We start from the raw sequence: 27,684 nt of genomic DNA, 5'->3' as shown, positions 1-27,684 counted from the left end.
CATTGCTTCCAATTATCTGTCCTTGAAGCGGACGTGATATTGAATGCAAAATCTATGAAATCAAGATAGGATGATATTTTTATGTTTGTCGTAACTCATTCTAGTTAAATATTCGCAGAAAAAGAAACTTCTTTTCAAATCAACTGTGTTTCGACATTTTCTTAAATACAATGTATCGGGCATGAATTTTAACATTATGACTATGACGATTAGATTTCATGAAAAATCAGTCGGTTTCATCGTTTTGGTATTTTTTGTGTGCTGCAATAGTTTGACGCATGGCCAAGCTTCCAAAGTGGGGATAGCTTTAACACAATTTGAAAATGTAAGTATTTATTCACATATCCTAAAATCTTAGAATAAGTGGAAGCTCATAAAATAGATTTTTATTTAAAGTTACTGCTGGGATTTATTAAATGTCTTATTTTCAAAACGCGGTTTTATAAGATATATCTTTAATTTATCAATAAGATTTCAGCGTAATTATTCTTAAAAATCTTTAGTGTTTATTTACACTTACATTATTGAATACGTTATTGATTGCTTGAAAGTTTACAAACGAGAGATATACATATAAGTTGTAGAACTTGTTTATCAATCGTTGTAAAATAAATAAAAGTTCCGTTTTTCAGTTCAGAAAGTTTTGATTTTTTAATATTTTTTATAAAGGAAACCTGCATGTTTTCACTTCGGATTTAGTAATTTACAGTGATTGAAAACACAATGCTTATAGTTAACAAAATTTATCAAGTTAATTTATGTGCTAGTTATCATAATATAAATTTTAAAGAAAGAGTCGGTGGATATTGATATCTACATATAAAAGTTAAATAGATTTAAAAGCAACCGTGCTTTCCAACTGTCCGTTTAGTTCCTTCGTTGCAGACGTACATTTAACGGTGGTCAGGCCGTCAATAGACGTTCAGACGTTATTAATAACGGCCTGGCGCATGCGAGACATCGGCAACGAACCCGACGTTCAAAACATGTTACACTTTTAAATCAAAGTACTGAAGTACTGATATGAGTTGATTTTATCGATTATCATTTATTTTAAAATCAACTTATCTTGCATGGCAATTAGTTTCTAGTCTGGATTTAAATTACGCACTTTTTTATTATACGAATTTTAGACTTTTCCGACAAGAATTTTGAGAAACCCCATATGAATCATGTTGTGTAATATTTAAATATAGATTTCAAACTATGAATAAGTAATCGAAGCAATTCTAAAAATTGTATGGATCCAAGCACTGTTGATATCGAACTCTAGTCTCGTTCAACCAGACGCTCGGTTGTCTCCGTTAAATAAATCTCCGACAAGCAAGAGAGCCTCTTCGAATTTTTGTGACCGACTCAGGGAACAGTTGAATATAAAAGGAAGAGCTAAACGCGCACTCTTCAGGACCAGGAAGTATGGAGTTATTGCCCTTGAATTAACATTACTAGAGTTATAGTTCTTGCCCCCAAACAATATGCTTAGTTGCATAAAATAACAGGGTTTATTCCTATTTGATAAACCTAATTATATACATGTAATAATATAATAATTTAAATAGTTACAACAATACAACAACACAAGATATAATGATCATAACAAATACAATAGCAATAAATCATCCAACATTACAAACGTAGTTTGTTGTTTTAAATGTATCTAAACGAGCTATTTAAAATAGAAAAGAAGCAAATCTGGAATTGAATTGGACGTGCGTAAATAGAACATTCCTGTGTTGATTTAAAAAAAAAGTAAGTTCCAGCTTAAATGCATTCTCGGACCCATTTCAAAGCATAAATAATTAATCAAGAGCCAGCTTTTTATTTAGTCCGGCATTTTAAATTTTTTTATCGAATTGTTATCCTAATTGAAAAAAAATCTTCTAAAATTGTATGGGATGTTTTATTGTATTTCCAAGCAAATGGATAGTTATTTAATAAAAATAATTGTACTGGTTATAAAAACATACTTTAAATACCAAATATTTCAGTTTTCATGTCAATACAATTTCTTAGGAAACACAGGGAACTGACAATGAGGTCACCACTCCAACGAACGTTTCTGTTGAATTGGAGGATTCCACCACCGAGGATACACAAACGTCTCTTGAAAGTTCAACAGTTGAAACAGATCCAGATGATAAGAATACCAATCCAATGAACGTTTCTGTTGAATGGAAAAGTTCTACCACCATGGAATCAAATACATCTCGTGATAGCACAACAGTTGATGACGAAATAGACACAAATAATGAGGTCACCACTCCAATGAACGTATCTGTTGAAACGGAAAATTCTGCAGATGGTTCACATACTTCTCAAGAAAGCTCAACAGTTGCAATTGATGTTGCAACAGTAACAGAATCGATTTTTGAAAAAAGCACAACTAAGAGTTCCACAATCCGCCTATCTTCCGAAATACAACCGACAGATGAAGTTACCAGCACCATGAACGTTTCCATGGAAACGGAATATGCTACAACATCTGATTGGGAAACATCTTATGGAAGCCAATCTGAAGGCACTGAGATAGTGGGGACAACAATAGCAGACAACAATGATAACAGTTTCTCTGTTTCAACGATCTCACTATCCACCACAACGACAGAACTTATGGTCACTGCTAACAGCTCTAGTAAGTATAATTGCGTTTAATCGAAGCATTAAAAGTAATAACAAAACAGGCGTTTCTCATGATTGACAAACAAAGCTACATATTTTGACATAGTTTGAACATTTCCAATTAAAAAATAATATTAGAACATTGTGTTATGCAAAGATGATTTTTCAATTAATGTCTGCACACAATATATTTATAGATCTAATGACTGCAAATAAAAGAATATATTCCCCCTAGTGATTTCTTGACTTTGACTATGACACAAGTGTCTCGACTGTGTCGTTATCATTAACTTGCATACATTTAAAAAGTAGCTCATCGCTGAGAATACTTATTTGACTGTGCTTTTCATTGGTTGATTGTTTTATCGTTACCTTCCCTCCATACATACAGGATGCCCTGTCGTGATCCTGTCACCAGGGTTTGTTTCAACAGATTTTGGCACATCTGCACAATTCAGAGCCATTGTAGAGTCGTACCATGATCCAGCTCTGGAATCTAGGTGGTTAAGACTGCGGTCCAGTGTTACCGAAACCATCGACATCAACCATCCGAAATACTCCGGAAGTAAAAACCTTCCCTCTCCAGAGCTACTGATTAATAATGTCACATTCGAAGATGAGATCAACTACCAGCTTCAAGTTCGAATTGTTGGTGGATGGTGCTTCGGGAATACCGTATCGTTGGACGTCAGAGGAAGTATGAATATTTTTATTGCCTAGCTGTTTAAACAATGTACTTATGACATATAGATATTTTGAAATCAATGCCACAATTAACAATCATTATGAAATTGCTCTTTTCAACCTATTGAAATGCAGACCACGATACAGACATTTAAGATAATGAGGATGATTATATTGTTTGAACACTCATATTTTCATTATATTTTTTTTTCAAGTAAAGAAAACAACTTACCTGCGTTTTAGGCTGTAATTGTGCATTTGCACACTGTTTTAAGTTGATGGTCGCGGTGATAAATATTTGTGATGTACAGATACTTTAGAACGCCACAAATATTTTCAAAAAAGCTAAATAAAGCGTCTGTTATGTTACATATTGATGCCTTAACCGTTCAAGTTCCCTCTCCAACGTTAAGCAAAGAAAAGTGCAGTGTGACTGAAATGCAAACAACATTAAGATTTAACGGCGTTGATATGCTACTTAACGGAATCCCATTGAGCTCATTTTCGTAGGTTATTTTTTTCGCGAATAGACGCGAAAACTTTCCGAATTAACGCCCTATTTTCGCGAATAAACGAAAAACTTTCGCGAATAAACGCGTTCACGTTCACGAATAAACGGGTATTTTTCGCAAATAAACACAAAACGTAAATATAAATATATTATTGTCATTTCATACAAGAACCCCCATGAGGAACAAGACTGAAAACAACATATATAATTTAAAATAAAACAAAATGATGTAAACCGATCAGATTAAACTTCATACAAACTAATATAAACTCAAACGAAGGAAATCTTAAATATCTCAGTAATGATTTCAAAGGACATAATGCATCGCGCTTCTCACATTCTCACATGGGCGCTGTATTATGGAAAAGAAGGCGTCAAAATATTGTAACAATTTTAATTTGAAAAAAAAAGTTTTATTAAATATCATTGTAGAATTGAAAGGATATCATTGTGTAAAACGTTATAATATATGTTTTATCGCCAAGACCTAAATTAACGTTAAGTTCAATCTCATCTTCGCTAGCCAAGGGTTTTCGGTCCACTTTGCTCCCCATAAACCCTTGGCGGATTTCATTACGAAAACTCGGTGACAAGCTCCGTTTTATGATTGGCTGCAGCTGCGAGTAGCTGACCCAATCGCAGTGCTTGTAAATATAAACTTTAAAAGAAAACACATGTGTGATCTTTGGTAACACATTCGGTGCTTTTTAACAAGTTGAGGCACAAGTTCTCGAGTACAGTGCCTCGATGGTCTAACCAGATCGCTTTAAAAACCTATATATTTTACTGGGATTATGCATAGTTCTGCAAACTTGTCAAGGCTCGCGTGATAGCATGGGAAGTAAACATGGCGAATGTAGAAGTTGCCTATCCCGTTAGTATATTCGTCCCTGCCTATGGTTATTGCTTTTAAAGGTTCAATGAGATCTGTTTTATTTTATTTGTTTGGTTCGCATTATTCACGACAACGATACCTGGTTTTATGGCATGAAAGCTTTCATATAAATCGGCGACTTTTTCATTCCCGGTACAGATCCTTACAAAACACTATGAATAAAACATTCCGTGCTTTCCCACGGTTATAACTTAATTCGTATTTAATAGCATCGTTAATTATGTTCCGATATTCGGTAGTCAACATGTTTTCAAGTTGTATTAATGCCGTAGTGTATATAAAACCCGTTGTTTAATTCAATTAAAATGTAAATATGCAAGGGGCGCAACTCAAGTTGCTCGCTAGATAGCGCCACCACATCACCGAGTTTTCGTAATGAAATCCGCCAAGGGTTTATGGGGAGCAAAGTGGACCGAAAACCCTTGGCTAGCGAAGATGGTTCAATCTATACATTTTTAAAGATTAATTAAGGTTTCCGACGATTAAATTTATATCAATTTTATAAGAATAAGATAATCAATGAATGTCTGTTAGAACACAGGGTCGGCGAACAAATAAAATTATGCTCTAACTCATATTCTATTTAGAACATCTAACATCAACAAGAGGCCCACGGGCCACATCGCTCACCTGAGGAACAATAGGTATGATAAAGTCAGCTTAATGGAGTCATAATACAAACAATCTGGACAATGTACAATAATACATGTAGATCCTGTATTTTCCCCCTTGGAACTCGGATAGCCCTGATTGCTGCCAATATTTACAAGAGCAGACTTTAATCACCGCTCCTGCACATATATAGGAACTCAAAGTTACGCAGGCAGGGATGACCGCACACCTACGCAACTCACAGGTACCAACGTTAACGCAAGCAGAGATAACACAAGCAGGGATGACCGCACACTTGCGCTAGAAAGGCCAGAACACCAGAAGGGATAACCATACACTAGTGCTCCGCCGCAACCACCACTAAGACAAGCAGGTATGACCGCAAACATGTATTATTCCGATAAATGGCAGGAAGGACCGCACACTCTGTATCGTAGGTTAGAAAAACACGAAAATTAGATAGAGCAGGGATGTCCACACCCTCAATCTCTCCGTACCTGTTCAAGTTTAACCCCAAACAGTCGCTCGTCGAAATGCTATATACACTGTCCCTATATATGTGCCGGCCTAAAATAATTCATAGTATATAGAAAATTGGAAATCAAAAATAAACAAACTAATCCGGCCTAACCCAAAACTACTTATGCAGAACAACTTATATACATTGAATATTTATTATTGTATAAAAATAATCATCACAATAATTGGTTAACAGTGGATGCATTAATTAAAATAATCAAGAATCAATAAATCAAGGGCAATAACTCAAAACAGTAATACAAAAAGATTCTAATGAAAAAATAGCTGCCTGCTTCAATTTTATAGTCATATCACATGTTGAGTATTGCAGTTCTCAAAAAGATTCTTTACAATTGTTTATATATGTGATATTTAGCTACATCAAACTCTGAACCTTCTTGTGAGGCCGAAGAATTGTCCTGGAGCCAAAGTCTTAACAATTATAAAGAATCATCTTGCTGATTAGTTTCTAAGAAGAAGATTTTTAAAGATTTACTCTATATATATTCCTATGTAAAACTTTAACACCCCCCCCCCCCCTATGTGGCCTCACCCTACCCCCAAGGGTCATGATTTTCACAACTTTGAATCTACACTACCTGAGGATACTTCCCACAAGCTTCAGCTTTCCTGGCTGATTAGTTTCTGAGAAGAAGATTTTTAAATATTTACTCTATATATTCCTATGTAAAACTTCGACCCCCCCCCCATTGTGCCCTACCCTACCCCCAGGGATCATGATTTTCATAACTTTGAATCTACATTACATTAGGATGCTTCCACACAAGTTTCAGCTTTCCTGGCTGATTAATTTCTGAGAAGAATATTTTTAAAGATTTACTCTATATATTCCTATGTAAAATTTTAACACCCCCCCCCCCCCAATGTGGCCTCACCCTACCCCCAGGGATCATGATTTTCACAACTATGAATCTACACTACCTGAGGATGCTTCCACACAAGTTTCAGCTTTCCTGGCTGATTAGTTTCTGAGGAGAAGATTTTTAAAGATTTACTCTATATATTCCTATGTAAAACTTCGACCCCCCATTGTGGCCCCACCCTACCCCCAGGGGTCATGATTTTCACAACTTTGAATCTACACTACCTGAGGATGCTTCCACACAAGTTTCAGCTTTGCTAGCTGATTAGTTTCTGAGAAGAAGATTTTTAAAGATTTACTCTATATATTCCTATGTAAAACTTCGACCCCCCATTGTGGCATCACCCTACCCCCGGGGGTCATGAATTTCACAACTTTGAATCTACACTACCTGAGGATGCTTCCACACAAGTTTCAGCTTTCCTGGCTGTTTAGTTTCTGAGAAGAGGATTTTTAAAGATTTACTCTATATATTCCTATGTAAAACTTCGAGACCCCATTGTGGCCTCACCCTACCCCCAGGGGTCATGAATTTCACAACTTTGAATCTACACTACCTGAGGATGCTTCCACACAAGTTTCAGCTTTCCTGGCTTTCTGGTTCTTGAAAAGAAGATTTTTGAAAATTTCTCGAAATTTTTCATTAATTTCTAATTATCTCCCCTTGAAAACGGGTGTGGCCCTTAATTTTCACAACTTTGAATCCCACTTGCCTAAGGATGATTTATGCCAAGTTTGGTTGAAATTGGCCTAGTAGTTCTTGAGAAGATGTTGAAAATTTGAAAAGTTTACGGACAGACGGACGGACGGACAGACGGACGACAGACAAAATGTGATCAGAATAGCTCACTTGAGCTTTCAGCTCAGGTGAGCTAAAAATGGTATAAAGTTTAAGCAGATTTATAATGTGTTTGTTTTTAATCGTTGTTTTTCATAAGGGTTCTTGTAAAAATGCGACTACATTTATATATAATTGTTTCGCGTTTATTCGCGAAAGTTCAGTTTATATCGCATAAGTGTCGCGTTTATAAGCGAAGGTTTCGCATTAATTCCCGAAAGTTACGTCTTCATTCGCGAAAAGTTCGCGTTTATTCGCAATAGTTATGGTTTTATTCGCGGGCGTTTCGCATTTTTCTCGTTATATCGCGAAATTTTCCGGTTTATTCGCAAAAAAAAAAATGTCCTACCAATGTGAGCTCAATAGCTTTCGTAGTACCTAAAAATCGCGTTTATGGAGTTACAAAATTAAGATTATAACAGATATGCAAAAGGATTACTTTAAATAAACAGAACAATTTTTTTCTAAATGAACGTCTACATGTTCTAATGTCTATGTACATCTAACGCTCGATGAACAGCGAGTACGACTGAATGCACTATGAACGGTGAATGAGCACTGACCGCAGGGTGAACGGAAAGCGTTAAACGGTGAATAATATCGCACGATAAACGTACGATATGAACATACATAAGGAAACATAGAACGTTTCAACTACAACTAACATCAATTAAACTTTATTTCTAAATGTATATGGCTCCGAGAGGGAAAAAAGGGTTGCAAACGATTTCACCTTTTACATAAACTACATATTGTACATGTACTAGCAAAATTGTAAATGTACATTTATATCATGTACGATTTCACTTCGAATTAAAATATTAAATGTAGTTTTTGCTAAACAATCATATAATTAGATATAATTAAAAATATATGAGCATATGTGCCATTGTTTTAATTGTTGTACTTGGTATGACAAGTTTTGCAGTTTTACGATCCGTGCAATGCTACAAAGGAGTGTGACCAACGCAAAGACTTGGTTTGTTCATCAGTACACAATAGCTGCATGTGTCACAGTAACTATTACCACCGAAATCGAACTTGTTATCTTAGTAAGTAACATTTAATATATGGTTTTGTGTCATTAAACTTTTGATTTGAACAATTTTAATATCCTATTAAGTAAGTATACTACAATAAGTGAGACTCATATCAGATTAAAATACTTCGTGAAAAGGGGATGTATAAATAATACTGAACATCTAATATCCATCAATATACATAAAAAAGACGTTCTGTTGATTTTATGAAGTCAATAGTTACTAAATTGCTTACGACTTATAAATGGCTTCAAACAGTTTCATTATATAAAGCAAGTTTTATTCTGAAGATTAAAAAAGTATATGCATATGACTTTCATAAACAAATTTAATAAGCTTTTGTGTTTCCAGATCGTGGAATTCATTTGAGCACGTGTATCACAAAACAATGTACAATACTACCATGATGCCATGCACTTTTAAAAAAAAAAATAACAACTCCTTTTTTTATAAAGTATCGAACATTCAATTTGACAGCGTGTACAATTTTGTTTATTCCAGGGTCCAACTTAAGAGCGGTGTACTCTAATTCGCAAATAACAACTTTTAATATAACAGTGTGGTGGAATCATCCGTATCAGGACGCAGACCTTGTGCAATCATACAACGTTTCACTCCGAGAGAGCTCTAACTCGTACAGCTATAAAGCGTCCGTGGAATTACAAACCAATTACACATTCGAGTCCTCTTTTCCCCCCACTTTTTTGTACTTTTTCGAAATCACTTCCAATGTTTTGCTAAGCGACCCCGAGGAGACGTTTACCGTGAAAACTAACACTATCAATTTAGTTGTTGGTAAGAAATCTATTAAATATTGCTGTTGGGGTTTTTTTTTTAGTTTAGATTATGATTCACGGCGTATAAATGTATGTTTAGTATTAATTTTTTATAATTCATAACTCTACATAAAATAGCAGTTTTCAAAATGAATTAAGTTTCAACTTTGTTATTTAATTTATATATGTCATAATAATTTCTTCATTTATTATAGATCCAAATCCACCAGGGCCAATTGACACAAATGCCAGCAATTTTCATCCACAGACGCTTTATTTAAAGTGGGCAGGATCGGAAAACAGCCCTTATGTAAATATGTATCAAGTTACAATAGACAGGTACACGAGATTATCATCATCGATTTCATTAACCTGGCACAGTGATCTGGAACCAGGCAGGAATTTTACGGTACACATATATGCAATATGCTGGTACTATAACAGTTATAGAAGATGGAGTCCTGTATACAATGGCGTAATCCAGACCCTGCGTAAGTAATTCGTTTCAACAAATTTTTGAAATAATATTAATTTTTCTCCTATAAAATTTCACAAAATCAGCTGGTTTGTATAGATATAACTGCATGTCAATAAAGCAGTACTACTTTTTATTGTGCAGGGGTCCCTAAAGTTACCCTCCCTCGCTCGTCATATACCATACCGTTTCTATCAAACTTTGAAATGGTGGCATCAGTTCTAAACGTCTCCGATTTTCCTCCCACGACGTCTACGAAATGGAAAAGAAACGGTCAAGATATCAATATTACTGATACCAGGTACAACGGAAGTACAGAGGATTTATTTTATCCAACTTTGGTCATCAACAATGTGGATTTTGACAATGATCATGGAGCATACTACCGTTGTGTAGCAACCAATTCAGAGGGATCGTGGACTAGCGGCAGTACAATGTTGTATATAGAAGGCAGTATGTATAGAATAGCACATTTGAGTTTACTAGATTTTTAAAGCGTCTAAAAATTGCATTTGTTTTTGTATTTTGGGCAAGTGCTAGTATCACACAATATTTTTATCGATATCATTAATGTATATTCTATGCTTCAACAGGCCTCAACTTTCTAGAAAATTGTACACGGCATGCAGAATGTATATCCGGAAAATATTTGACGTGTCAGCAAGACAAATGTCTTTGTGATTGGGGATATTACCATAAAAACCGTACATGTTATTCAAGTACGTTTATTGATTTTTATTTGGTCTACATGTGTACTACAATGCCTTTCTTATATAAATGAACCTCGGAGTATGTTTTTGCTGCGTAAATGTTATTTTAAAAATATCAAGAGTTAAAATTCATTTGATGTTTACTAAAAAATTTTGAACTACCAGAAAGCAAACACCAATCCAATCAATATTTTTTGTTAAAATTACAAAAACTAATTTAATATACCAATATTTTTTTTATTCTCTTTACACTTCAAAATCACAGATCATTTGTTGCAAATAAACAAACTGGAAATCGGCAAAGATACGTGCGAAGTAGTTCTAAGATGGAGTCATCCAACTGTCGACTCTCACCTCATCACTGATTACATTGTTTGGATATACTCAATGCACAACAATTTTTGGTTCTTTGACAAAATGGTCTCCTTAGGGATTGAAACTGAATATACTACAAGTTGTTCTTTACACCCAGGACGTCTCTACGCATTTTATATTTATCAAAATGTATCACTTACTGATCCAGATGAAACAATTTTGCTTTATTCTACTGGACGTTCAATAATCACAGGTATGGGTTGGTTTTTTTCGGTTTCATATACTAGGTTTTCAATATCAGATATAAGTCTTATTAGTACACTAATCACACACTTTGTTTATGTAAAACTAATACCTGAACTCTCGAACTCTCTCTCTCTCTCTCTCTCCCTCTCTCTCTCTCTTTTCAATATACAATATTTTCGATATTAACAGAGCCACTTCCACCCGGAAAACTTGATCGGAAGATGAGTAATTTTTCTGCGAACCATTTGTTTCTAAAATGGAATCCGCCGGGTGGTAATACTACACTGAATCACTACAGAGTAGTGATTAATGGGTATCAGCAACAGACGTTTGGAAGTGTCCCAGAGATCTACTGGAATAAAAAGCTAACTCCCGGAACAATTTATAATATAACAATTGTTGCGGTGAGTTATGGGGATTTAATAAGTGGTCCTTGGTATGGATCAGCAGAAAGTAAAGCCTTTGTCGATTGGATAGAAACAGATACAGGTAAAAGTTTGTTTATCAGACATAAATTTGTTCAGGGAAAATATTAAATTTAAAATGTAACGCTGCTATTTCAATAAATATTGTTTTTTATTTTGTTATACGATTCCCTGATCTATTCTCTTGTACTGATATAGTAAATTACTGTTTTCAATCATTGGAACTTTAATCGTAGGTAATGAGGAGGGTTACTCTTATTTGCCTTTTGGGGAACGAGATGAGGTACTCAGAGGAGATGACGTCACAAGTGCACTTCTGAAATCCCCAACTACTGTACATGCAGGGGATAGCTCACAAGGAGGGTTTACCTTTGTTCTGGTTAATTTTCTTTTTAAAAGATAATACAAGACAGACCTTGTTCATTTAACCCTGAAGTAACTATTAATCTCTTTCTATGTAAGCATAAACACATAACATTTGCATGATGCTGGCGCATATTCTCGGTTTTTTACCTCCATAAATCGTTTTACATTTTGTGGATACATTAATCTTAACAAATCAAGAAAATGTCAATACGCTGTTTAAGTGGTATTTTCCTTTTATATTGCGGTAATTAAATAACAAAACAACAACCAAAAAACAGAAAGTGTGTCTCGCTACATTGCGAAACTTTAATTACTAATCAGCATGCATAGAAGTATGTCTCTGTATTTCTTGTTTAAGAAATTTTATATTATTTGTAATATTTCATTTTGGAAAATCTTAATCACATTACAAAATGTAAATTTAGATAGCTTTTGCAAAATTTAACAAATCTATGATTAAAATGTAGTTCATTGATTGTTTTAGTAAAAACTTTTTTTTTGCATTATAAGTAAACAAGATGCTTAAAAGTGTAGATAATTCGTTCATTGTTACACTATATTAAATCAAATGAATATTGAATGTTTTATAATTACCAATATTAGGTGTTATATTATATCTCGTCTGACATACCTGTAACTAATGATACAGGTAGGATACTGGTATATCGAGATGTAATCTAACGTACCATCTGTGATTATAATGCGTTTAATTTCACGTGAGTGTTCAATGTTTTCAAATCATATACACATTACTACATTATAATCCATTTCTTTGAAGATCGGATCAAATGGCGTGATTGGTCTTGGAGAAAAGTTCAACAGCATTACAATACATGATATTGGTACAGACACACTGAAAAGTAGACGCATTATTTGTCCATTTTGGGTAGATCTGTTGACAGTTGACTCCATAGGCAACATTTACTACCAGACATATCAAAGGTTTGATGTACTTAGTCTTCATACATGTCCTAAAATATTCCTTACAAACAACATTTTAACCCTTTTTTGCACAGGCATTCAATGTATTTCTTGTTAAATATTTTTAAGGTGTTGAAATCGGTTTCAGTTTTGAACAGGACAAATAAAACAAATTGCATTTATATCTATTTTAAATAAAATGTTTATCCTTATGAAGGGGAATTGATGCCGAAAACGACTTATTTTTGAGAAAAGCAAACACAATAGTACGCTTACAGTTTGCCGACTTCCCCGAGTTCGCGGCTTCGTGGATTGTCAAGGTTACATGGGAAAACATGACCGTATTTGGTGATAAGAGTAAGGTAAGATCTATTTTTAAAATAGTATTAAAAATAATACGATACATTATAAAACAAATTAATCCAAATCTTATATTGTACACAGTATACAGCTAAAGTTTACACATATGTAATTAATATAGAATTCAATTCCTTTAATCTAAATTTTTTTTCAGACTGTGACATTTCAGTGTCTTTTGATTACGGATGGACAAAGTACTTTCACTGTTTTTAATTACATTGATGTTGATTTAAATCCAATAAAAGATAAGAAAATAGCAATTGGTTATCAGTATGGGACAAACTTTGAAAGAAACTCCTTATCTAACAAAGACATGGCCTTTAGAATGAGTGAAATTCCGGGTAACAGAGGTATGAAAACAATTTTCTATAAATGCTTCTTAAAAGACTTTAATCTGTAGACTTTTGAATGAACAAATGAACTAAACACAACTCTTTTCTTTGCATTAAACACAACCAAATGAATACTAAATACGATACAGGTAATTGCGTAGCAAATATCTTTTTTTTAAGGAATGAAAGGTTTCTGGATATATAAGATGACAACAGGCGTTCCATTGAACAAAGACGAAAAAGATTGTTTTGATTGGTACATTAAAAATAAGGAACAAGAAACATTCATCAAACTAACATCAGTATTGAGTCAAATTCGATGTCCTTGTAATCATATTCTGCTCCGATTTGACCCCCGCTACGCCATAAGTAGGTTCGACAGGATCAATAGAGTCTTGTGTTATGCTTCCATGATTGTCGGGAGGAATGCAGTATGTACTTCTATATAAATATGAACTTAATTTAATGTAACCGTTTGTTTATATCCTAAGGGGCAATCCGAAATATTTCATATCGCGTTATTCCTACTTATTTTCACTTGTTGAATATCTTTGTAAAACAAAAGATGAATTTCTGTTATAATATTTGCCAACTGACAATAAGGGAAAACCAATTTAACAATTGGGCTGGGTAAAAAAAAATCATCATACTCAGTTTTTCCTAAGATTATGCATGGGAATAAAGGTGGTATATCACCGTGGGGGGTTTTTATCTTAGAAAACTAGATATCAATAATATAATATTATTGTGAGTTTTGATTAAATCAATCACGAAATTTATATTAAAAATGATTAGAATTATTTTTAATCTAAGAATCACTTACAAATTGTTTTTCTCCACAAGTGTTTAAACACTGATGAAAAATTACCACACCAAAACATTTTCAATTTGTAATAATTGTTTTTAAGGAATGCTGTTATAGAATGCATGGATCGATCAACAATCTGGGTGCTTTGGAGCGATCTTTACCATCTGCTGGAACTCTTTTGCAATATAATCCGTTTTTCGAACAACGAAAACATTCCACTGAAGACTTTAAACCAAAAGAAGCATGCTGCATAAAGACCAAACACTGCAAGTGGTTTTATGAGGTTCGCCCTATTCCCTGGTGTTATCTGAGGTCTCCATTTAATCCCGGTATATTGAATACATCGAAATAAATTACATAATTTTTGACAATATTTTTTTTCAAATATGTGTATGAATGACAATCGCTTACTAACTGAAAATTTTATAAAAATTACCATGATGACGCATCAATATATAAAATAAACATATAACCTTAAGAATCATCAAATTCATACTATTTTGTACTATTTCTAATCAGCAATCAATTTCGGAGATCCGCATATTGTGACACTGGATGGACTAAACTACACGTTTAATGGGTACGGAGAGTACACCATGTTGAACATATCAAAGAGACCAATACAATTTGACTTCCAGGCAAGGACAGACCTGGCAACAACAGCTAACGGCACGACTATAAATGCTACCATATTCAGTGCGTTTGTGGCTCAAGATCAGACTGGATCAAAATTGCAGATAGAAATGTCTCGGGACAAGACAAGTAAAACAATTAACTTCGTTAAAAAAAAGTCAATTTTTTCATTTGAAAAATAAATTTTGCTCAAATAATTTGGAATTAAACAAGTTTTGTGTGAATTCAATTATATCTTTTTTTAATTTCTTGTTTAAAAGGAATGCTTGTAAGAGTCAATGAAAGAGATTTAACAAGAGAGTTTGAAAACACGTCCTTTGTATATTTGACGCAAAACCTGTCTGTTCGATGGGAAAATAAAACCTTATCGGCTTCCTTCCTTCAAACATGTGAGTTTCATAACTTCTTGTCAAACAGCGAGTTCAACTCGGAATAGAAACAGTCTGAAATGATACTTTAATTTAAGGAATTTCAGAATGACTAGATATATTGTTCAGGATTTTAACAAATGTTTTGGGAATTGATATTTTTTAACTACAATTGCCATCTACAATATAATTAATTTGCAAAAAAATGCAACGAAATCGATTTCCTTTGAATTCAAAGATTGAAAATCGTTCATGTTTTAAATAATATTTAATGAAATTGAACATACATAAAACTGCAAGTGATTTCTAACAAAACTGGATTTGTCACACACATACGTTTAAAATGTTTTACTTAATTGATACTCAATTGTTAATATCTTTTCAATTTAGGAATATACATTGTTATTTTGAAAATAAGTCTGAAAGTCAATTTTAGTAGATTATTGACACGATTGATTTTAATAGATTATGATTTTAGTTATTTAAAGAAATATAATTCATGTATTTTTTTGTAAAGCCATCATTGTTAAGGTCAGCCTGGGCGTGCGATTTCTGATATCGGAGGTAGTTGTTGACAGTGAATACGGGGGTCATGCCAAAGGATTGATGGGGAATTTCGATGGAAACCCTACAAATGATTTTATACTACCTAATGGAACTATTTTGAATAAAAATTCAACAAAGACAGAGAGGGATGTATACAACAACTTTGGCCAGCAATGTAAGATATCTTTTAACCGAAAAACCGAAAAAAAAATATCGATTTAACTTTGGCTCGATATGTTTGTGCATTTTATGCCCTGTGTGCGACAGAACAAAAAATCATTATAAGTTATAGGCAATTAGATTTTTAAACAAATTTCCTGTCATTGCTTTAAGGGCTTGTAAACGAAAAATCTCTTTTCCACTACGACAAGGACTTAACATACCATAATTATACTCACCTTGATTTCGAGCCGATATTCTTGGATGAAATTGATCAAAATAAATTGGAAGATGCGAAAACAAAATGTGGCCCAAATCCGTCACAAGCTTGCATCTTCGATTATCTGGCAACGGGAGACATTGCTCTGGCAGAGTCATCAGGAACTGAGGAAGCATCGGCACAGTCCGATAAACAGATCGTTGGTAAGAAGTGAAATACAGCGAAACTGCAATATAAACATGTAGTAATCAAATGTATAGGATGAAACATTTTAAAAAATAATTAATTACTTTGAATAATCAAAATTAAGAAAACAATTTTAATGTGTATACTAATAAGGCCTATCTGGGATTGTTTAGTTGTACAAATATCAGACCTGAATGGCATATTGGAAATTAGGTTGTCTCTTGTCGTTAAAACAGCATTAACTTACATCAGTTTTATTTTTTGACATTGTATCATTAATAACTTTCATCCAGTGAGCAGACATTTAAAAAAGGAGTTAATTTTGCATACATTGTTAGGTTTATGATGTTCTTAAATTATCGTACGTTGTTCTTTTTAAAAGTGGTGTTTATTTGAAAATGTCATAAACGATGTCATAATGGTTTCTTGATCTTGAATAAAATCGATTTACTTCGAGAAAATGACATGCTGCTACAATTTGTATCAAGTCGCAAATCACTAAATCGTATTTTTGAATGATGATTTTGATAAACTCTCCTTAGCAGCTACTCTAGCAAAACGGAAGTAAACAGTGTTTGGGACTATAGTCTATTAAATGATATTCATGCAGCACATCTGGACGATTTTAAAAAAAAAATATGTACACACCTGTGAATGAAGTGAAATTAAAATCGATGGAAAGGAAAATAACCAAGATAACTTCATTCACACATTATCATTTTTCACTCGTAAAAAATCACATGAGCAAAAGCTGGATTCTTACGGAGATTTATAATGGGAGATGTTGACATATTTTCTCCCTTTCAGCAAAACGAAATCCCCGTAGAAATCCCATCTTTAGCCGTGAATTGAAACCTGATGAATCAGAAATAGCGTCTCAGAGAGAAAATTTTGAAACATGTTCATACTTTTGAATGCCCATTGTTTGAACCTTCAGTTCAGATATTTATAAATATCGAGTTATTAAAGGTGAATCGAGGATATCTTGAGACAGAGTATAGTCACAAAACATGTAAATTCATTACCGCGGACAAGATATAGTGCATGTCCCTAAAAAAATTATAGTACTAAAATTAAGTTAATTTCCATTATATATTTTTTTAACCTTTTTTGTATGCATCTCTTTTTTCAAATTCGCGTTTTTCTAAACACAGAATACAGTAGAACTCGCTTATTACGAACTCAAATATAACAAAATCTCAGATATAGCGAAGTTTGATTGAATACCCGGTAAATTTTTAAATAAATCATTGCAAAACTCCAAGGTCATAATGAATTTGGATATACTGTGTGCAGAGTTATTTTCGCTACGTGTAATTTTTGCAATTTTACAATGGCAGACCGTTTCGACTTGTCTTGAATTCGTCCTGACATTACTGTGTTTACAGATAAATAAATATTTGTCCACTGACAACTGGGGCGAAAGAGCGAAAATAAAACAAGGTGAATATTTCTCTGTATACAGTAAGGGATTTACAGACAAAACGAACTAATTGGGAGCGACTTCAAAATGAATAATGACAAAATTTAACACTTTAATAACGAATTTCGAATTTTTTACATTCTAAAAAGCGTGCGTGCACTATCATTAAACATAATAGTTTGAATGAATTTATTTTCATACACATTCCTCAATTTAAAATCCGATTGCTAAAGGTATCAAAAGAATGTATTTTCATTCGAAGCCTCAATTAGCAAAAGTTATTATTTATCTATTATTAATGAATTTGCTATAGTTATCATTGCGAAAATCCCCCCCCCCCCCACATTTTCTATTGCTGTTATGTATTGACCCTCCCATCCCCGTTCTCTGATGTTTTGTTTTGCTATTGGATAAGGGTTATAACATATTATGGTCATACTATGTTGAATTCCCCTCCTGTTTTTAATTCTAATCCATAACAGGTAATTGCACAGAGGGTTTAAGATATTATGACCCTCCCCCATCTTTGATGATATTTTTAACTTCCTCTCGAATTACCTTGTATGCATGTCTGACTTGCAGTCTGTTAAAAATGCACGTATATTGGAACTTTCATTGGAACTTTTCATAAGTGATTGCTTTAATAGAATTTTGGCTATAGGATGGTATTATTGCAATCTCTTAAAAACAATTTCAATTATTTAACTGTACATTAATTTTTGTTTCTAAAAATCATAAAAATTCTCTAGTTCGTTGAGTAAACCAATTCTTTATTGGAAACACTTCCAGTTTCATATTACTTTGGATGTGTTTAATCATATACCAAGGGTCACATTATCTGTACAGTAGTTAAATACCCCTTACACCCCTGCGAATGTTATTGTCATTTGAATTTTAGACCACGTGGTTATATGACCCTTTCAGTTTCGCAGTAAGAATTGTGCCTCGTGTTTATAGTCTATTCCTAGAATATATAGGTACTTGTAGTCAAATATAAAATCTAAAAGTTTATTGATTTAAAACTTTATCTTCATTAACTGGTGGTTAAAATGTGTTTTAGAAATAAATGTAACAAAACAAAAAATAGTTTTTTTTCTGTTGTTGCAACAATTAACATGCTTAGTAGAGATTCCTTTCTAATTTTCGATCCGCGCCTACCTAGCAATAACATCAATAATGAAACAGAATATACTATTTTATGCAGAATGTTCCTTGAAAATGGCTCGATTTGCTAAGTTTTTATTCAAAACAGACACCCATCATTTTTAAAAAAAAAAAACCAGTATTGCACACAACAAGCATCAAACATGGCTATGATTTTAGTGGTTGAACACGAACGATAACTCTGCTCTGAATATGATCGTTTAAATTAAATAACCGCTAGATGGTGAAATAAAACATACATTTTAAATAATTTTCGTGTTTAACATAAATCAAAGAAGGATATGATATAAAAACGATCAGTTCTTACGTATTTTGAGAATATTATCCGAACACATTTACTTCCGCTCGAAATTTCACAGGAACTAAACAAATCTCGGTGAAGTCTCGTGACCTTTCATTCGAGCACCTCTGGATTTATTATATTCTTAGCAACGATAAAGAAAACATTTCGAACACATTCGCAGGGTTGCCTCACTTGAAACAGAAATTATTCACCCCTGAAAAAAAACCTTTCCTCAATACTTTGAGTACTTTAATTTCATTTTATAGAGAACGAAACACCAAGCATAGCAGGAAACACATCAATCAATGTTGAAGTCGGTAAGCCTGTATATATGCAATTCAAAGCTTCTGATGACAGCGACAAAAAACCATTGTTTAAAATTTTGAAACGGCCACCTGGTTTCACTTTGAATGAAACAATAGGAATGGCTACATGGATACCAAATAATACCGATGTATCAGAAATAAGGTAATTTTCTGCTGTCTTTTCACAACAGTGGTCACTTATATATAAATGCCTTTTTGTAAAATACATCATATTTTTTTCTGTAAATTAAATCATGATTAATATCTTATGTGTTTTTCAAAATTAGTATATATTTTATTTGATTTAAAACGTTGAAATTTCAAGAAAATAAAATACCAAATGAATTTATTTAGAAGATTCCTTTAAATACTATTTCTAGTATAAGTGTGATCGACGATATTGGAGCCGAATCACCATCTCTTGATGTCTCAATTGTTTTATGTGGGGGCTGCAATGACCTCGGACGCTGCGACTATAACAACATTATACCCTCAGAAAACGCCCGGTACAATTTGGCAGCTTGTGTTTGTAATGTAGGCTATTCGGGTAAGAACGAATAATCGAAGAGTTCTTTTTGTTCATCGTTGCTGTCATTATTGTGATTTTCTTTAATACTAGCATATATTAATTCAACGAAAACTATTTTAGGTGAGAATTGTGAACTAGATACAGATGCGTGCCTAAATGAACCATGTCCTTTACTAAGAAACTGCACAGATCTTACACCAGAAGAGGAAGTCCGATTTGGCCGAGGCTTCAACTGCACTGATTGTCCCTTGGGATACAAGGATATAGAAAATAAATGTGAAGGTAATACAGAAAAGCAAATTTGGTTATAAACACGTGGTATTTTGCAAATTTTAAAAATTATATTAATGAACCAATCAATGTTCAAAGGCATTTTTTTTAAATTGTAGATATAAATGAATGTGAAAATAACAATGCGGTGTCTTGCAATTCCCAGTCAGAGACCTGCGAGAATACAGATGGCAGTTATCTCTGCATTTGTCTACCGGGCTTTAGAAAAGAAGGCAGCACATGTAAAGGTAAGAGTGTTTCACGTTGATGGTGTATATGCCACTTTTCTTTGTAAAATGACAACACAAAGTAATCTGCTATTGAATGTTTTAAACTAATTTACCACAAACACTCTATCTTCATTGCGTTTCATTTCTGATCATATCTGGTGTAAACTTTTATACGGATCGTTAAATTCATCAAAATCCGCCAAGTCGAACTTAGGTTAGAAATAACACATTCTACATTGCTTACAATCAAAGTAATCTTCGACTTAATTAAAAACTAATTTACTGACTTTTCAGATACATATAATAGCAAGTCTAGTTTTTACCCTCGGCATCAAATGTTTTCCCCATTTCCACCAAGCAATAGGTGCTGTCTCGGAAGACATTAAATTTTCTTTTGTTATTACTGCCAGTAAAATATTTATTCAAATGTATCAAAACTGAAGCTTGCTGACGTTTAAACAGAATAAAAAGGGGAAAAATCTACATTCATGTATATTTATGATAAGGTGCATTATATGAATTATATAGACATGCATAATATTCAATTATTTTGAATATTATATCTTGATATATGGTTTTAAAAAGTTGACTATGAGAATATACCGGTATCATATTCATTTATTATTATTTTGGAACAGATATTGACGAATGTTTGGAAAAGACATCTGGATGCAAACAGATCTGCAATAATACACATGGATCATTTAAGTGTCAGTGTTTTAAAGGGTTTTCTTTAAATAGTGACAACACTACCTGCTCCAGGACAGGTACTTCTTAAAATCTTATATTTAGAAAAAACTTTGTACAATGAAAATAAGGGTTTAAAAAAGATGATTTTTTAAGCAGTTGTTTTTCTTTCATTGAAGTCTTTACGTTTATAAATGTTTTTGATGAATACATTTGTTACGCATATATTTTATCCAGGTGAAAATACATGTCAAGGAGATCTAAAAACTTGCAATTACACCTGTGATTTGGTTAACAAGAAATGTCTTTGTCCGATTGGTTATCAACTTGAAAATGAAGAAGACTGTATCGGTAATGTGAATTGTAGTATCAATAAAACAGTTCATGCATTATAAAAGAATACCTGGAATTTGTACATAAAGGTTTATGTTTGTTGTATTTAAACAAAACTTTTGTTTATCTGTACACTTTAGATATCAACGAGTGTGATGCCAAACCATGTCAACAAAACTGTACAAATACCGATGGTTCATTCCAATGTTATTGTAGTGCTGGATACCAACTGAATGAAGATAAAATTTCATGCTCAGGTGCATTGTTTTGATGACTTTTAGTTGTTGTTTTTGTTGTTGTCAATTGTGTACTATTATACGAAATAAATATTGAAATAATATTATGATATAGATATTTTTTAAGTAAACGTAAACTGTCGAAAATCTTAAAACAATGTTTTGATTCTCAAATGATCTCGGTTTTAGAGTTTCATTCCTATTATTTAAACCATTTAAACGTGTTTCCTTGAGTATATTTCATTTTTCTTTATATGCTTTTAACACAGAATGTGAAGAACCAAATTTCGGTGAAAATTGTAGCCAAGTATGCACCTGTGGACAAGGTATGGACAGATGTGACCCAGTGACTGGGTGTGTCTGTAAACTTGGCTGGACAGGGGTGAACTGTACGGATGATATCGATGAATGTGACAATAAAACCATATGTGGAAATGAAAAAGTCTGCCAAAATCTTGAAGGGTCTTACCAGTGCAATTGTAAAGACGGATTTAGTATAGAGAGTGATGTTTGCAAAGGTAAAGAAAGATGTACCTCCAAAAAAGATAAACGTATCAGAATTACTAGTATAAAACAATGCAATGGTATTCTTTTGTTTCATGTAATAACATTTATTAAGTACTATTCTGAGTGTCAAAATTTGTATTTTCAGATATCAATGAATGTAATGATGTAAGTTTAAATGAATGTTCGGATGATACTGTTTGTCAAAACCTGCACGGAAATTATACTTGCAACTGCATGTTTGGATTTAAAAGAAATGGCTCTAATTGTGAAGGTACTTATTTACTTACCAAATTACAACTGTGTTTCGTGTAAATCAATTGTTTTTCTGCTAATAAGAATACTACATCACTCAATTTCGGTAGTAGCAAAAGTAGTCCAACAGAACAAGAAAAACCATTTCATATCAAGGCGTTTCTTATTTTTTCCCATGCTTACATTATAAAAACAAAACCAAACGGAAACAGATGCCTAGGAGGAGTAAGCATCCTCTGCTGACCGATCACACCCGCCGTGCGCCAAATGGCATATCGGTAAAAATGTCATATCGGGGATATCAATATAATAATGAAGTTCTATGTCTTGTTGACCATTATTTATATTGCATGTAAATATATTCAAAATTTAAAAAAAAAAGCCGTACTGCACTAGGGAGTCATACATCCAAAAAACTCATTCGTTGGCAAATACTTCTGACAAAAGCATTGATTATAAGAACTAGTTTTGTTATTGTAGATGTTAATGAATGTGAAAGTGGTACTGCTGACTGTGAACATATTTGCATCAATACCATAGGAGGATATAACTGTGATTGTGAATTTGGATTTGCCTTGCACGACAAAGACAGACGAACTTGTCAAAAAGGTATTTTTCAAAACATAAATTAAAACAAAAACTAAAAAAACCCAAATGCTCGGAGTAAAAAACAATGTTTAAAGAAAAAAAATAGTAAAAATCTATTGTTTATCAATTTTTTAGTGTCAAATGTGTGTGACAATTTCCCGAAACTGAACTGCAGCTATGGGTGTCGGTATGAAAAGAATGGAAATTCGTATGAAGGATATTGTTTCTGTGAATCAGGTTTCAGACTCGATATAGACAATAGTACTTGTAAAGGTATGAATATGAAATTACAATTTTATATAAATATCCTTGAGTATACACGAGTATGCACGTATTTTGGGGGGAAAATGAAATTTTATGTTAAACATTTGACCATTATTAATAGAGATACCCATATTTCGCTCAACTTAGAATAGTCACCTTAGATTAAGTAATGCATATGTTTTATTCTATAGCATTGTGTAATTTTGGTATATCCCACATTTCAGATATTGATGAGTGCATAGAATCTAACAGATGTCAACAGAATTGCACAAACTTTGATGGCTCGTTTAAATGTGCTTGTTCTACAGGATACACTTTAGAAAATGATGGAATTTCATGTAAAGGTAAAATACATGTGTTCTCTTTTAAAGAAACTGTGAAACCCTACATTACTATTACTGTCGAATGGAACATGAAGCACATTTGCAGCTCTGTTCTGCTGCTACCTTGATAAAGAAAAACTATGGTTTGTGTGAAGAGCATTTATTAAAAATACCAGATAAAGATAAAATGAATATAAACATGAAAATGTGAGACTGCATACATTTAGTAATTTATCAAAAATGCAACAGAATGTGGGGCTCAAAAAGTATCTCACACATTTGACAAAGGGAAATTATCCTTTCATTGAGAAAACTCAAACAATACATTATTTATAGTTAAGAGAAATGAAAGGATGGTGGTGGGCAAAACTTGCGGATTACAATATTTGGAGCCACATTAGTTATATTTAGGATAAGGTATATAGCCTGAACAGCTCTTAGTGGAAAGAGTGTAAAAATTCATAAAGACCCTTCAAGACCGAATACCATTATAATGCGTAATTAGTACATGTATTTACATGATGCATGGTTAATACATGATAAATAAAAACCGTGGATACGTTAAATACGTGAATTCTTTTATATATATGTACATAAATACACTAACCTTGGATTCTTGCTATATAATCATACACAAAGCACTGTTTTTACAATGATACATATTTTAGCCTCTCATATAGAATAATGTGAACATGATTAGTTTTGTAATCGCTTTATAAGATTACGCTGTTTTTATGAATGATTTGTTTTACAATCATTAATGTTCAACCATATTTTAAAATATAATGGAATCATAATTAGAATAACATTTACCTATCTTTAATCAATAACCATTTTTATTTTATCTGAAGAATGTGTGTCAGGCTTATACGGAGAAAATTGTCAAACACAATGCAAATGTGGCCAAGGCTCGGAAAGGTGTGACCATAAAAGTGGATGTGTATGTAAATCTGGTTGGACAGGAACATTTTGTGATAAAGACATCAATGAATGCAATAACACTGAAAATCCATGTAACAACATATTCCAAGAATGCAAAAATAGTGTTGGTTCCTATCAATGTCGGTGCAAAGAGGGGTTTAACCAAACAGAAAATGACAGTTGCATAGGTAGATTCGTATTGTATGGCTAAGTTTGCTCTTTTTTAAGACATTTATTGTTGGAAGTCTTGTATGTGCTTGTTATGTAAAATTATTTGAAGTACATTCCAATCAGAAAATAATACCGTCGATCGTTTCCATTGATCATAGATATAGACGAATGTGAAGAAGATTCCATTTGTGATCACAACTGCGACAATACTAATGGTAGTTATCAATGTAGTTGTCTGGACGGTTACACATTGGTTAACAACAAAAGCTGTGAAGACATCGATGAATGCAATGCAACAAACTTAGTTGATGGTTGTCAGAACTGTACGAACACCCCAGGAAGTTTTAATTGCTCGTGCTTCGACGGTTATGTTTTAAACAGCACAACCTTGTTTCATTGTCATAGTAAGTGTCACAGTATGTTTATATTTGTTTTTAAAAGAAATACAAGCACATAAACAATCCTTGCTCTTTATGAAATAACAATTTTTTTGATTCGAAACTTTTTTAAATCCTCACTCTAACATGCAATAATCACAGTTGCCATTACCGAATTCTTGTACATTATTTTGAGCATCCTTGGTGGTTTTGAATAAAGAATAAATCGGTTACAGCACCAATGCATACAACCATTAAATAAGTGTTAGTTATTGCTTAACATAAACATTGATTAAATCCAAATTATGTAATTTTGAAATGTGCCTATAAAGTAATGTATGATTTGCTTCTAACAGATATCGATGAATGTCGTGAAGAGACAGCTAATTGCTCACAAAATGCGACTTGTAAAGATACAGACGGTGCTTATACATGTACATGTAACAGAGGGTTTCACGGAGACGGGAAAATATGCACAAGTATATTTGATTAATAAACGGTTAAAACATAAAATGATTTGATTAAAAATGCGTTTGTATTCACAGTTACTGTAACAATAACTAATTTAAATATGATTAATAATTTATATGCTGTATAGGATGTGAGCAGTTTTCATTTGGGAATAATTGCTCAAGCAGTTGCACATGTTCCCCTAACAATACCCTGGATTGTCACCATGTTACTGGAGACTGTGAATGTAACGAAGGGTGGAAAGGAAACGATTGTTCAGAAGATGTAGATGAGTGCTCCAGTGGATTGCATTCTTGCAATGAAACTATCCATCAGGTCTGCGAGAATACTGCAGGGGCAGCTCATTGCGAATGTCAGTATGGAGGACTCGATCTAAATGATTGCATTGGTAAGTACCCTATTTTGCATTTTACTTTATTTTAAAGAAAATTACATATCGTTTTACGATGTTAATCTGGTAAAGCATGTAAACAAATATGAATGTGTAATTTTTTAAGCGAATTCATAATTTTCTCTATAGCGCCGATCCCACCTCAAAATACAGGTAAGTAAATCAATGCAATGTTTATTTCAGGTCATAGAATAAAAAAAAAATACATAATTAATGATTTAACGTTTACAATTAAATGTTGTTACTCTATCGATTGTTGGCATTTTATTAACTTAGAGACAATACTCAGTAATGATTTCCATTTTTTTCTTTAAAATCTTAGCTTATTATTTAAAGACAGTTTATTTGTGTTATTGATTAGTTGAAATTTTGCGTTTAACAACACTAATTGCGATCTTTTTGCTTGGAAAAATTAGCATAAGTTACATAATTGATTTTCATTGCTTTTTGCTAGATAATGGCGAATTCAAAGTAAAAATTGAGATACATTTTTATTTTGGCTATGACAGAGAAGAGGTTCTTAATAGAAGCAAGGAATGGAGAAACGAAATTCAATCGAAAGTATGCATATGTTTCAGCATAAATGCATAAATCTTTCAAATAGTTTTTGGCAAACAGGTCAAAGAAGAATGAGTATTTTTTAAGTATCCACCACTCATATTATTACATTATTGTCTTTTTATTCGTCTAGCTGAAAATATTTTACGAGAAACATATTAAAGATATCACTCGTGTAGTGGTTTTGTCTTTGAGGTAAGTGAAGTAAATGAAGATTTTTACTACAAATGTATAATACGATTGTGTCATGTCTCAGTATTTAACGTTGGAACTTCAGATTTGGAAGCATTATCGTCGATCATGAGATATTTGCTAATGGCTCACAGCAAGGTCTGAAACTTAATGTAACAAACAGCATGATTAAAATACTGCAACAAAGGGAAAACATAACACTATTCAACCATTCAACGACAGTCAAAAACGTTGATGTTTATGAAAACGGTAGCAAAACAAGTAAGTTATTGAGAGTGGAAAGGGATTAATATTAAGCGATAATCTGATGATTGTGTTGTTTAAAATTAGTTATAAAAATATTGAACTAAAAGAATGCGTCATTTCCTAGAGATCAAATAAATTCAATCGTTTAAAAAAATTCTTGTTATTGTTTTCTTAACTTTGTGTAAAACTCATTTCATAAGCAAAGACCATTATCTAATATAATTCTATGGATTGAATTGTACAAGTTGATTATAGTTCTTTGATGTAACACTGATAAAATGTTAAAGTTACAATACTAAATTTCGCACAGATCTTAATAGTTCCACCAACCCTTGTGCGGTATATTCTGGCATATGTAACGTGGATGAAAATTGTGATGTTTTATCAGGAAATGTTGTTTGTGTGACCATGTAAGTTGGCTACTGAACATTTTCAGAGTACATTATGTTCTAAATATACTTTTTTTTCTCTTTTGCATTCTCTTGAGTTATTAAAGAATGGTATATCCTTACTTAA

General features: G+C 32.9%; 1 protein-coding gene across 1 annotated transcript; it reads left to right on the top strand.

Moving 5' to 3' along the window:
* LOC105341924 (uncharacterized) lies at nucleotides 1-27,684 on the top strand. Its single transcript, XM_066085183.1, has 41 exons — nucleotides 1-325; nucleotides 2,014-2,632; nucleotides 3,011-3,316; nucleotides 8,482-8,613; nucleotides 9,103-9,396; nucleotides 9,593-9,868; nucleotides 9,997-10,305; nucleotides 10,446-10,571; nucleotides 10,828-11,130; nucleotides 11,313-11,612; nucleotides 11,785-11,927; nucleotides 12,693-12,856; nucleotides 13,053-13,197; nucleotides 13,350-13,545; nucleotides 13,708-13,958; nucleotides 14,436-14,664; nucleotides 14,855-15,097; nucleotides 15,229-15,357; nucleotides 15,854-16,057; nucleotides 16,216-16,464; nucleotides 19,584-19,785; nucleotides 20,003-20,169; nucleotides 20,272-20,433; nucleotides 20,541-20,669; nucleotides 21,290-21,418; nucleotides 21,576-21,689; nucleotides 21,812-21,928; nucleotides 22,177-22,425; nucleotides 22,560-22,685; nucleotides 23,147-23,275; nucleotides 23,390-23,527; nucleotides 23,743-23,862; nucleotides 24,693-24,950; nucleotides 25,092-25,337; nucleotides 25,667-25,789; nucleotides 25,909-26,169; nucleotides 26,302-26,325; nucleotides 26,627-26,733; nucleotides 26,864-26,925; nucleotides 27,008-27,183; nucleotides 27,479-27,684. The coding sequence occupies exons 1-41, from the start codon at nucleotides 182-184 to the stop codon at nucleotides 27,580-27,582; spliced, it is 7,905 nt and encodes a 2,634-aa protein (XP_065941255.1). The 5' UTR covers nucleotides 1-181; the 3' UTR covers nucleotides 27,583-27,684.

The sequence above is a fragment of the Magallana gigas genome, chromosome 5 (assembly GCF_963853765.1).
Source record: "Magallana gigas chromosome 5, xbMagGiga1.1, whole genome shotgun sequence".
Classification (NCBI taxonomy): Eukaryota; Metazoa; Mollusca; class Bivalvia; order Ostreida; family Ostreidae; genus Magallana; species Magallana gigas.
The sequence above is the reverse complement of the archived record's forward strand: the minus strand, read 5'-3'. Positions and strand labels throughout refer to the sequence as shown.

Bases quoted from the DNA above. Each gene is read 5' to 3' on its own strand.
- LOC105341924 (XM_066085183.1), top strand. From the start codon at position 182: ATGAATTTTAACATTATGACTATGACGATTAGATTTCATGAAAAATCA. The intron at 13,198-13,349 runs GTAAGATCTATT...ATTTTTTTTCAG, and splicing joins TATTTGGTGATAAGAGTAAG to ACTGTGACATTTCAGTGTCT. The intron at 21,419-21,575 runs GTACTTCTTAAA...TATTTTATCCAG, and splicing joins CACTACCTGCTCCAGGACAG to GTGAAAATACATGTCAAGGA.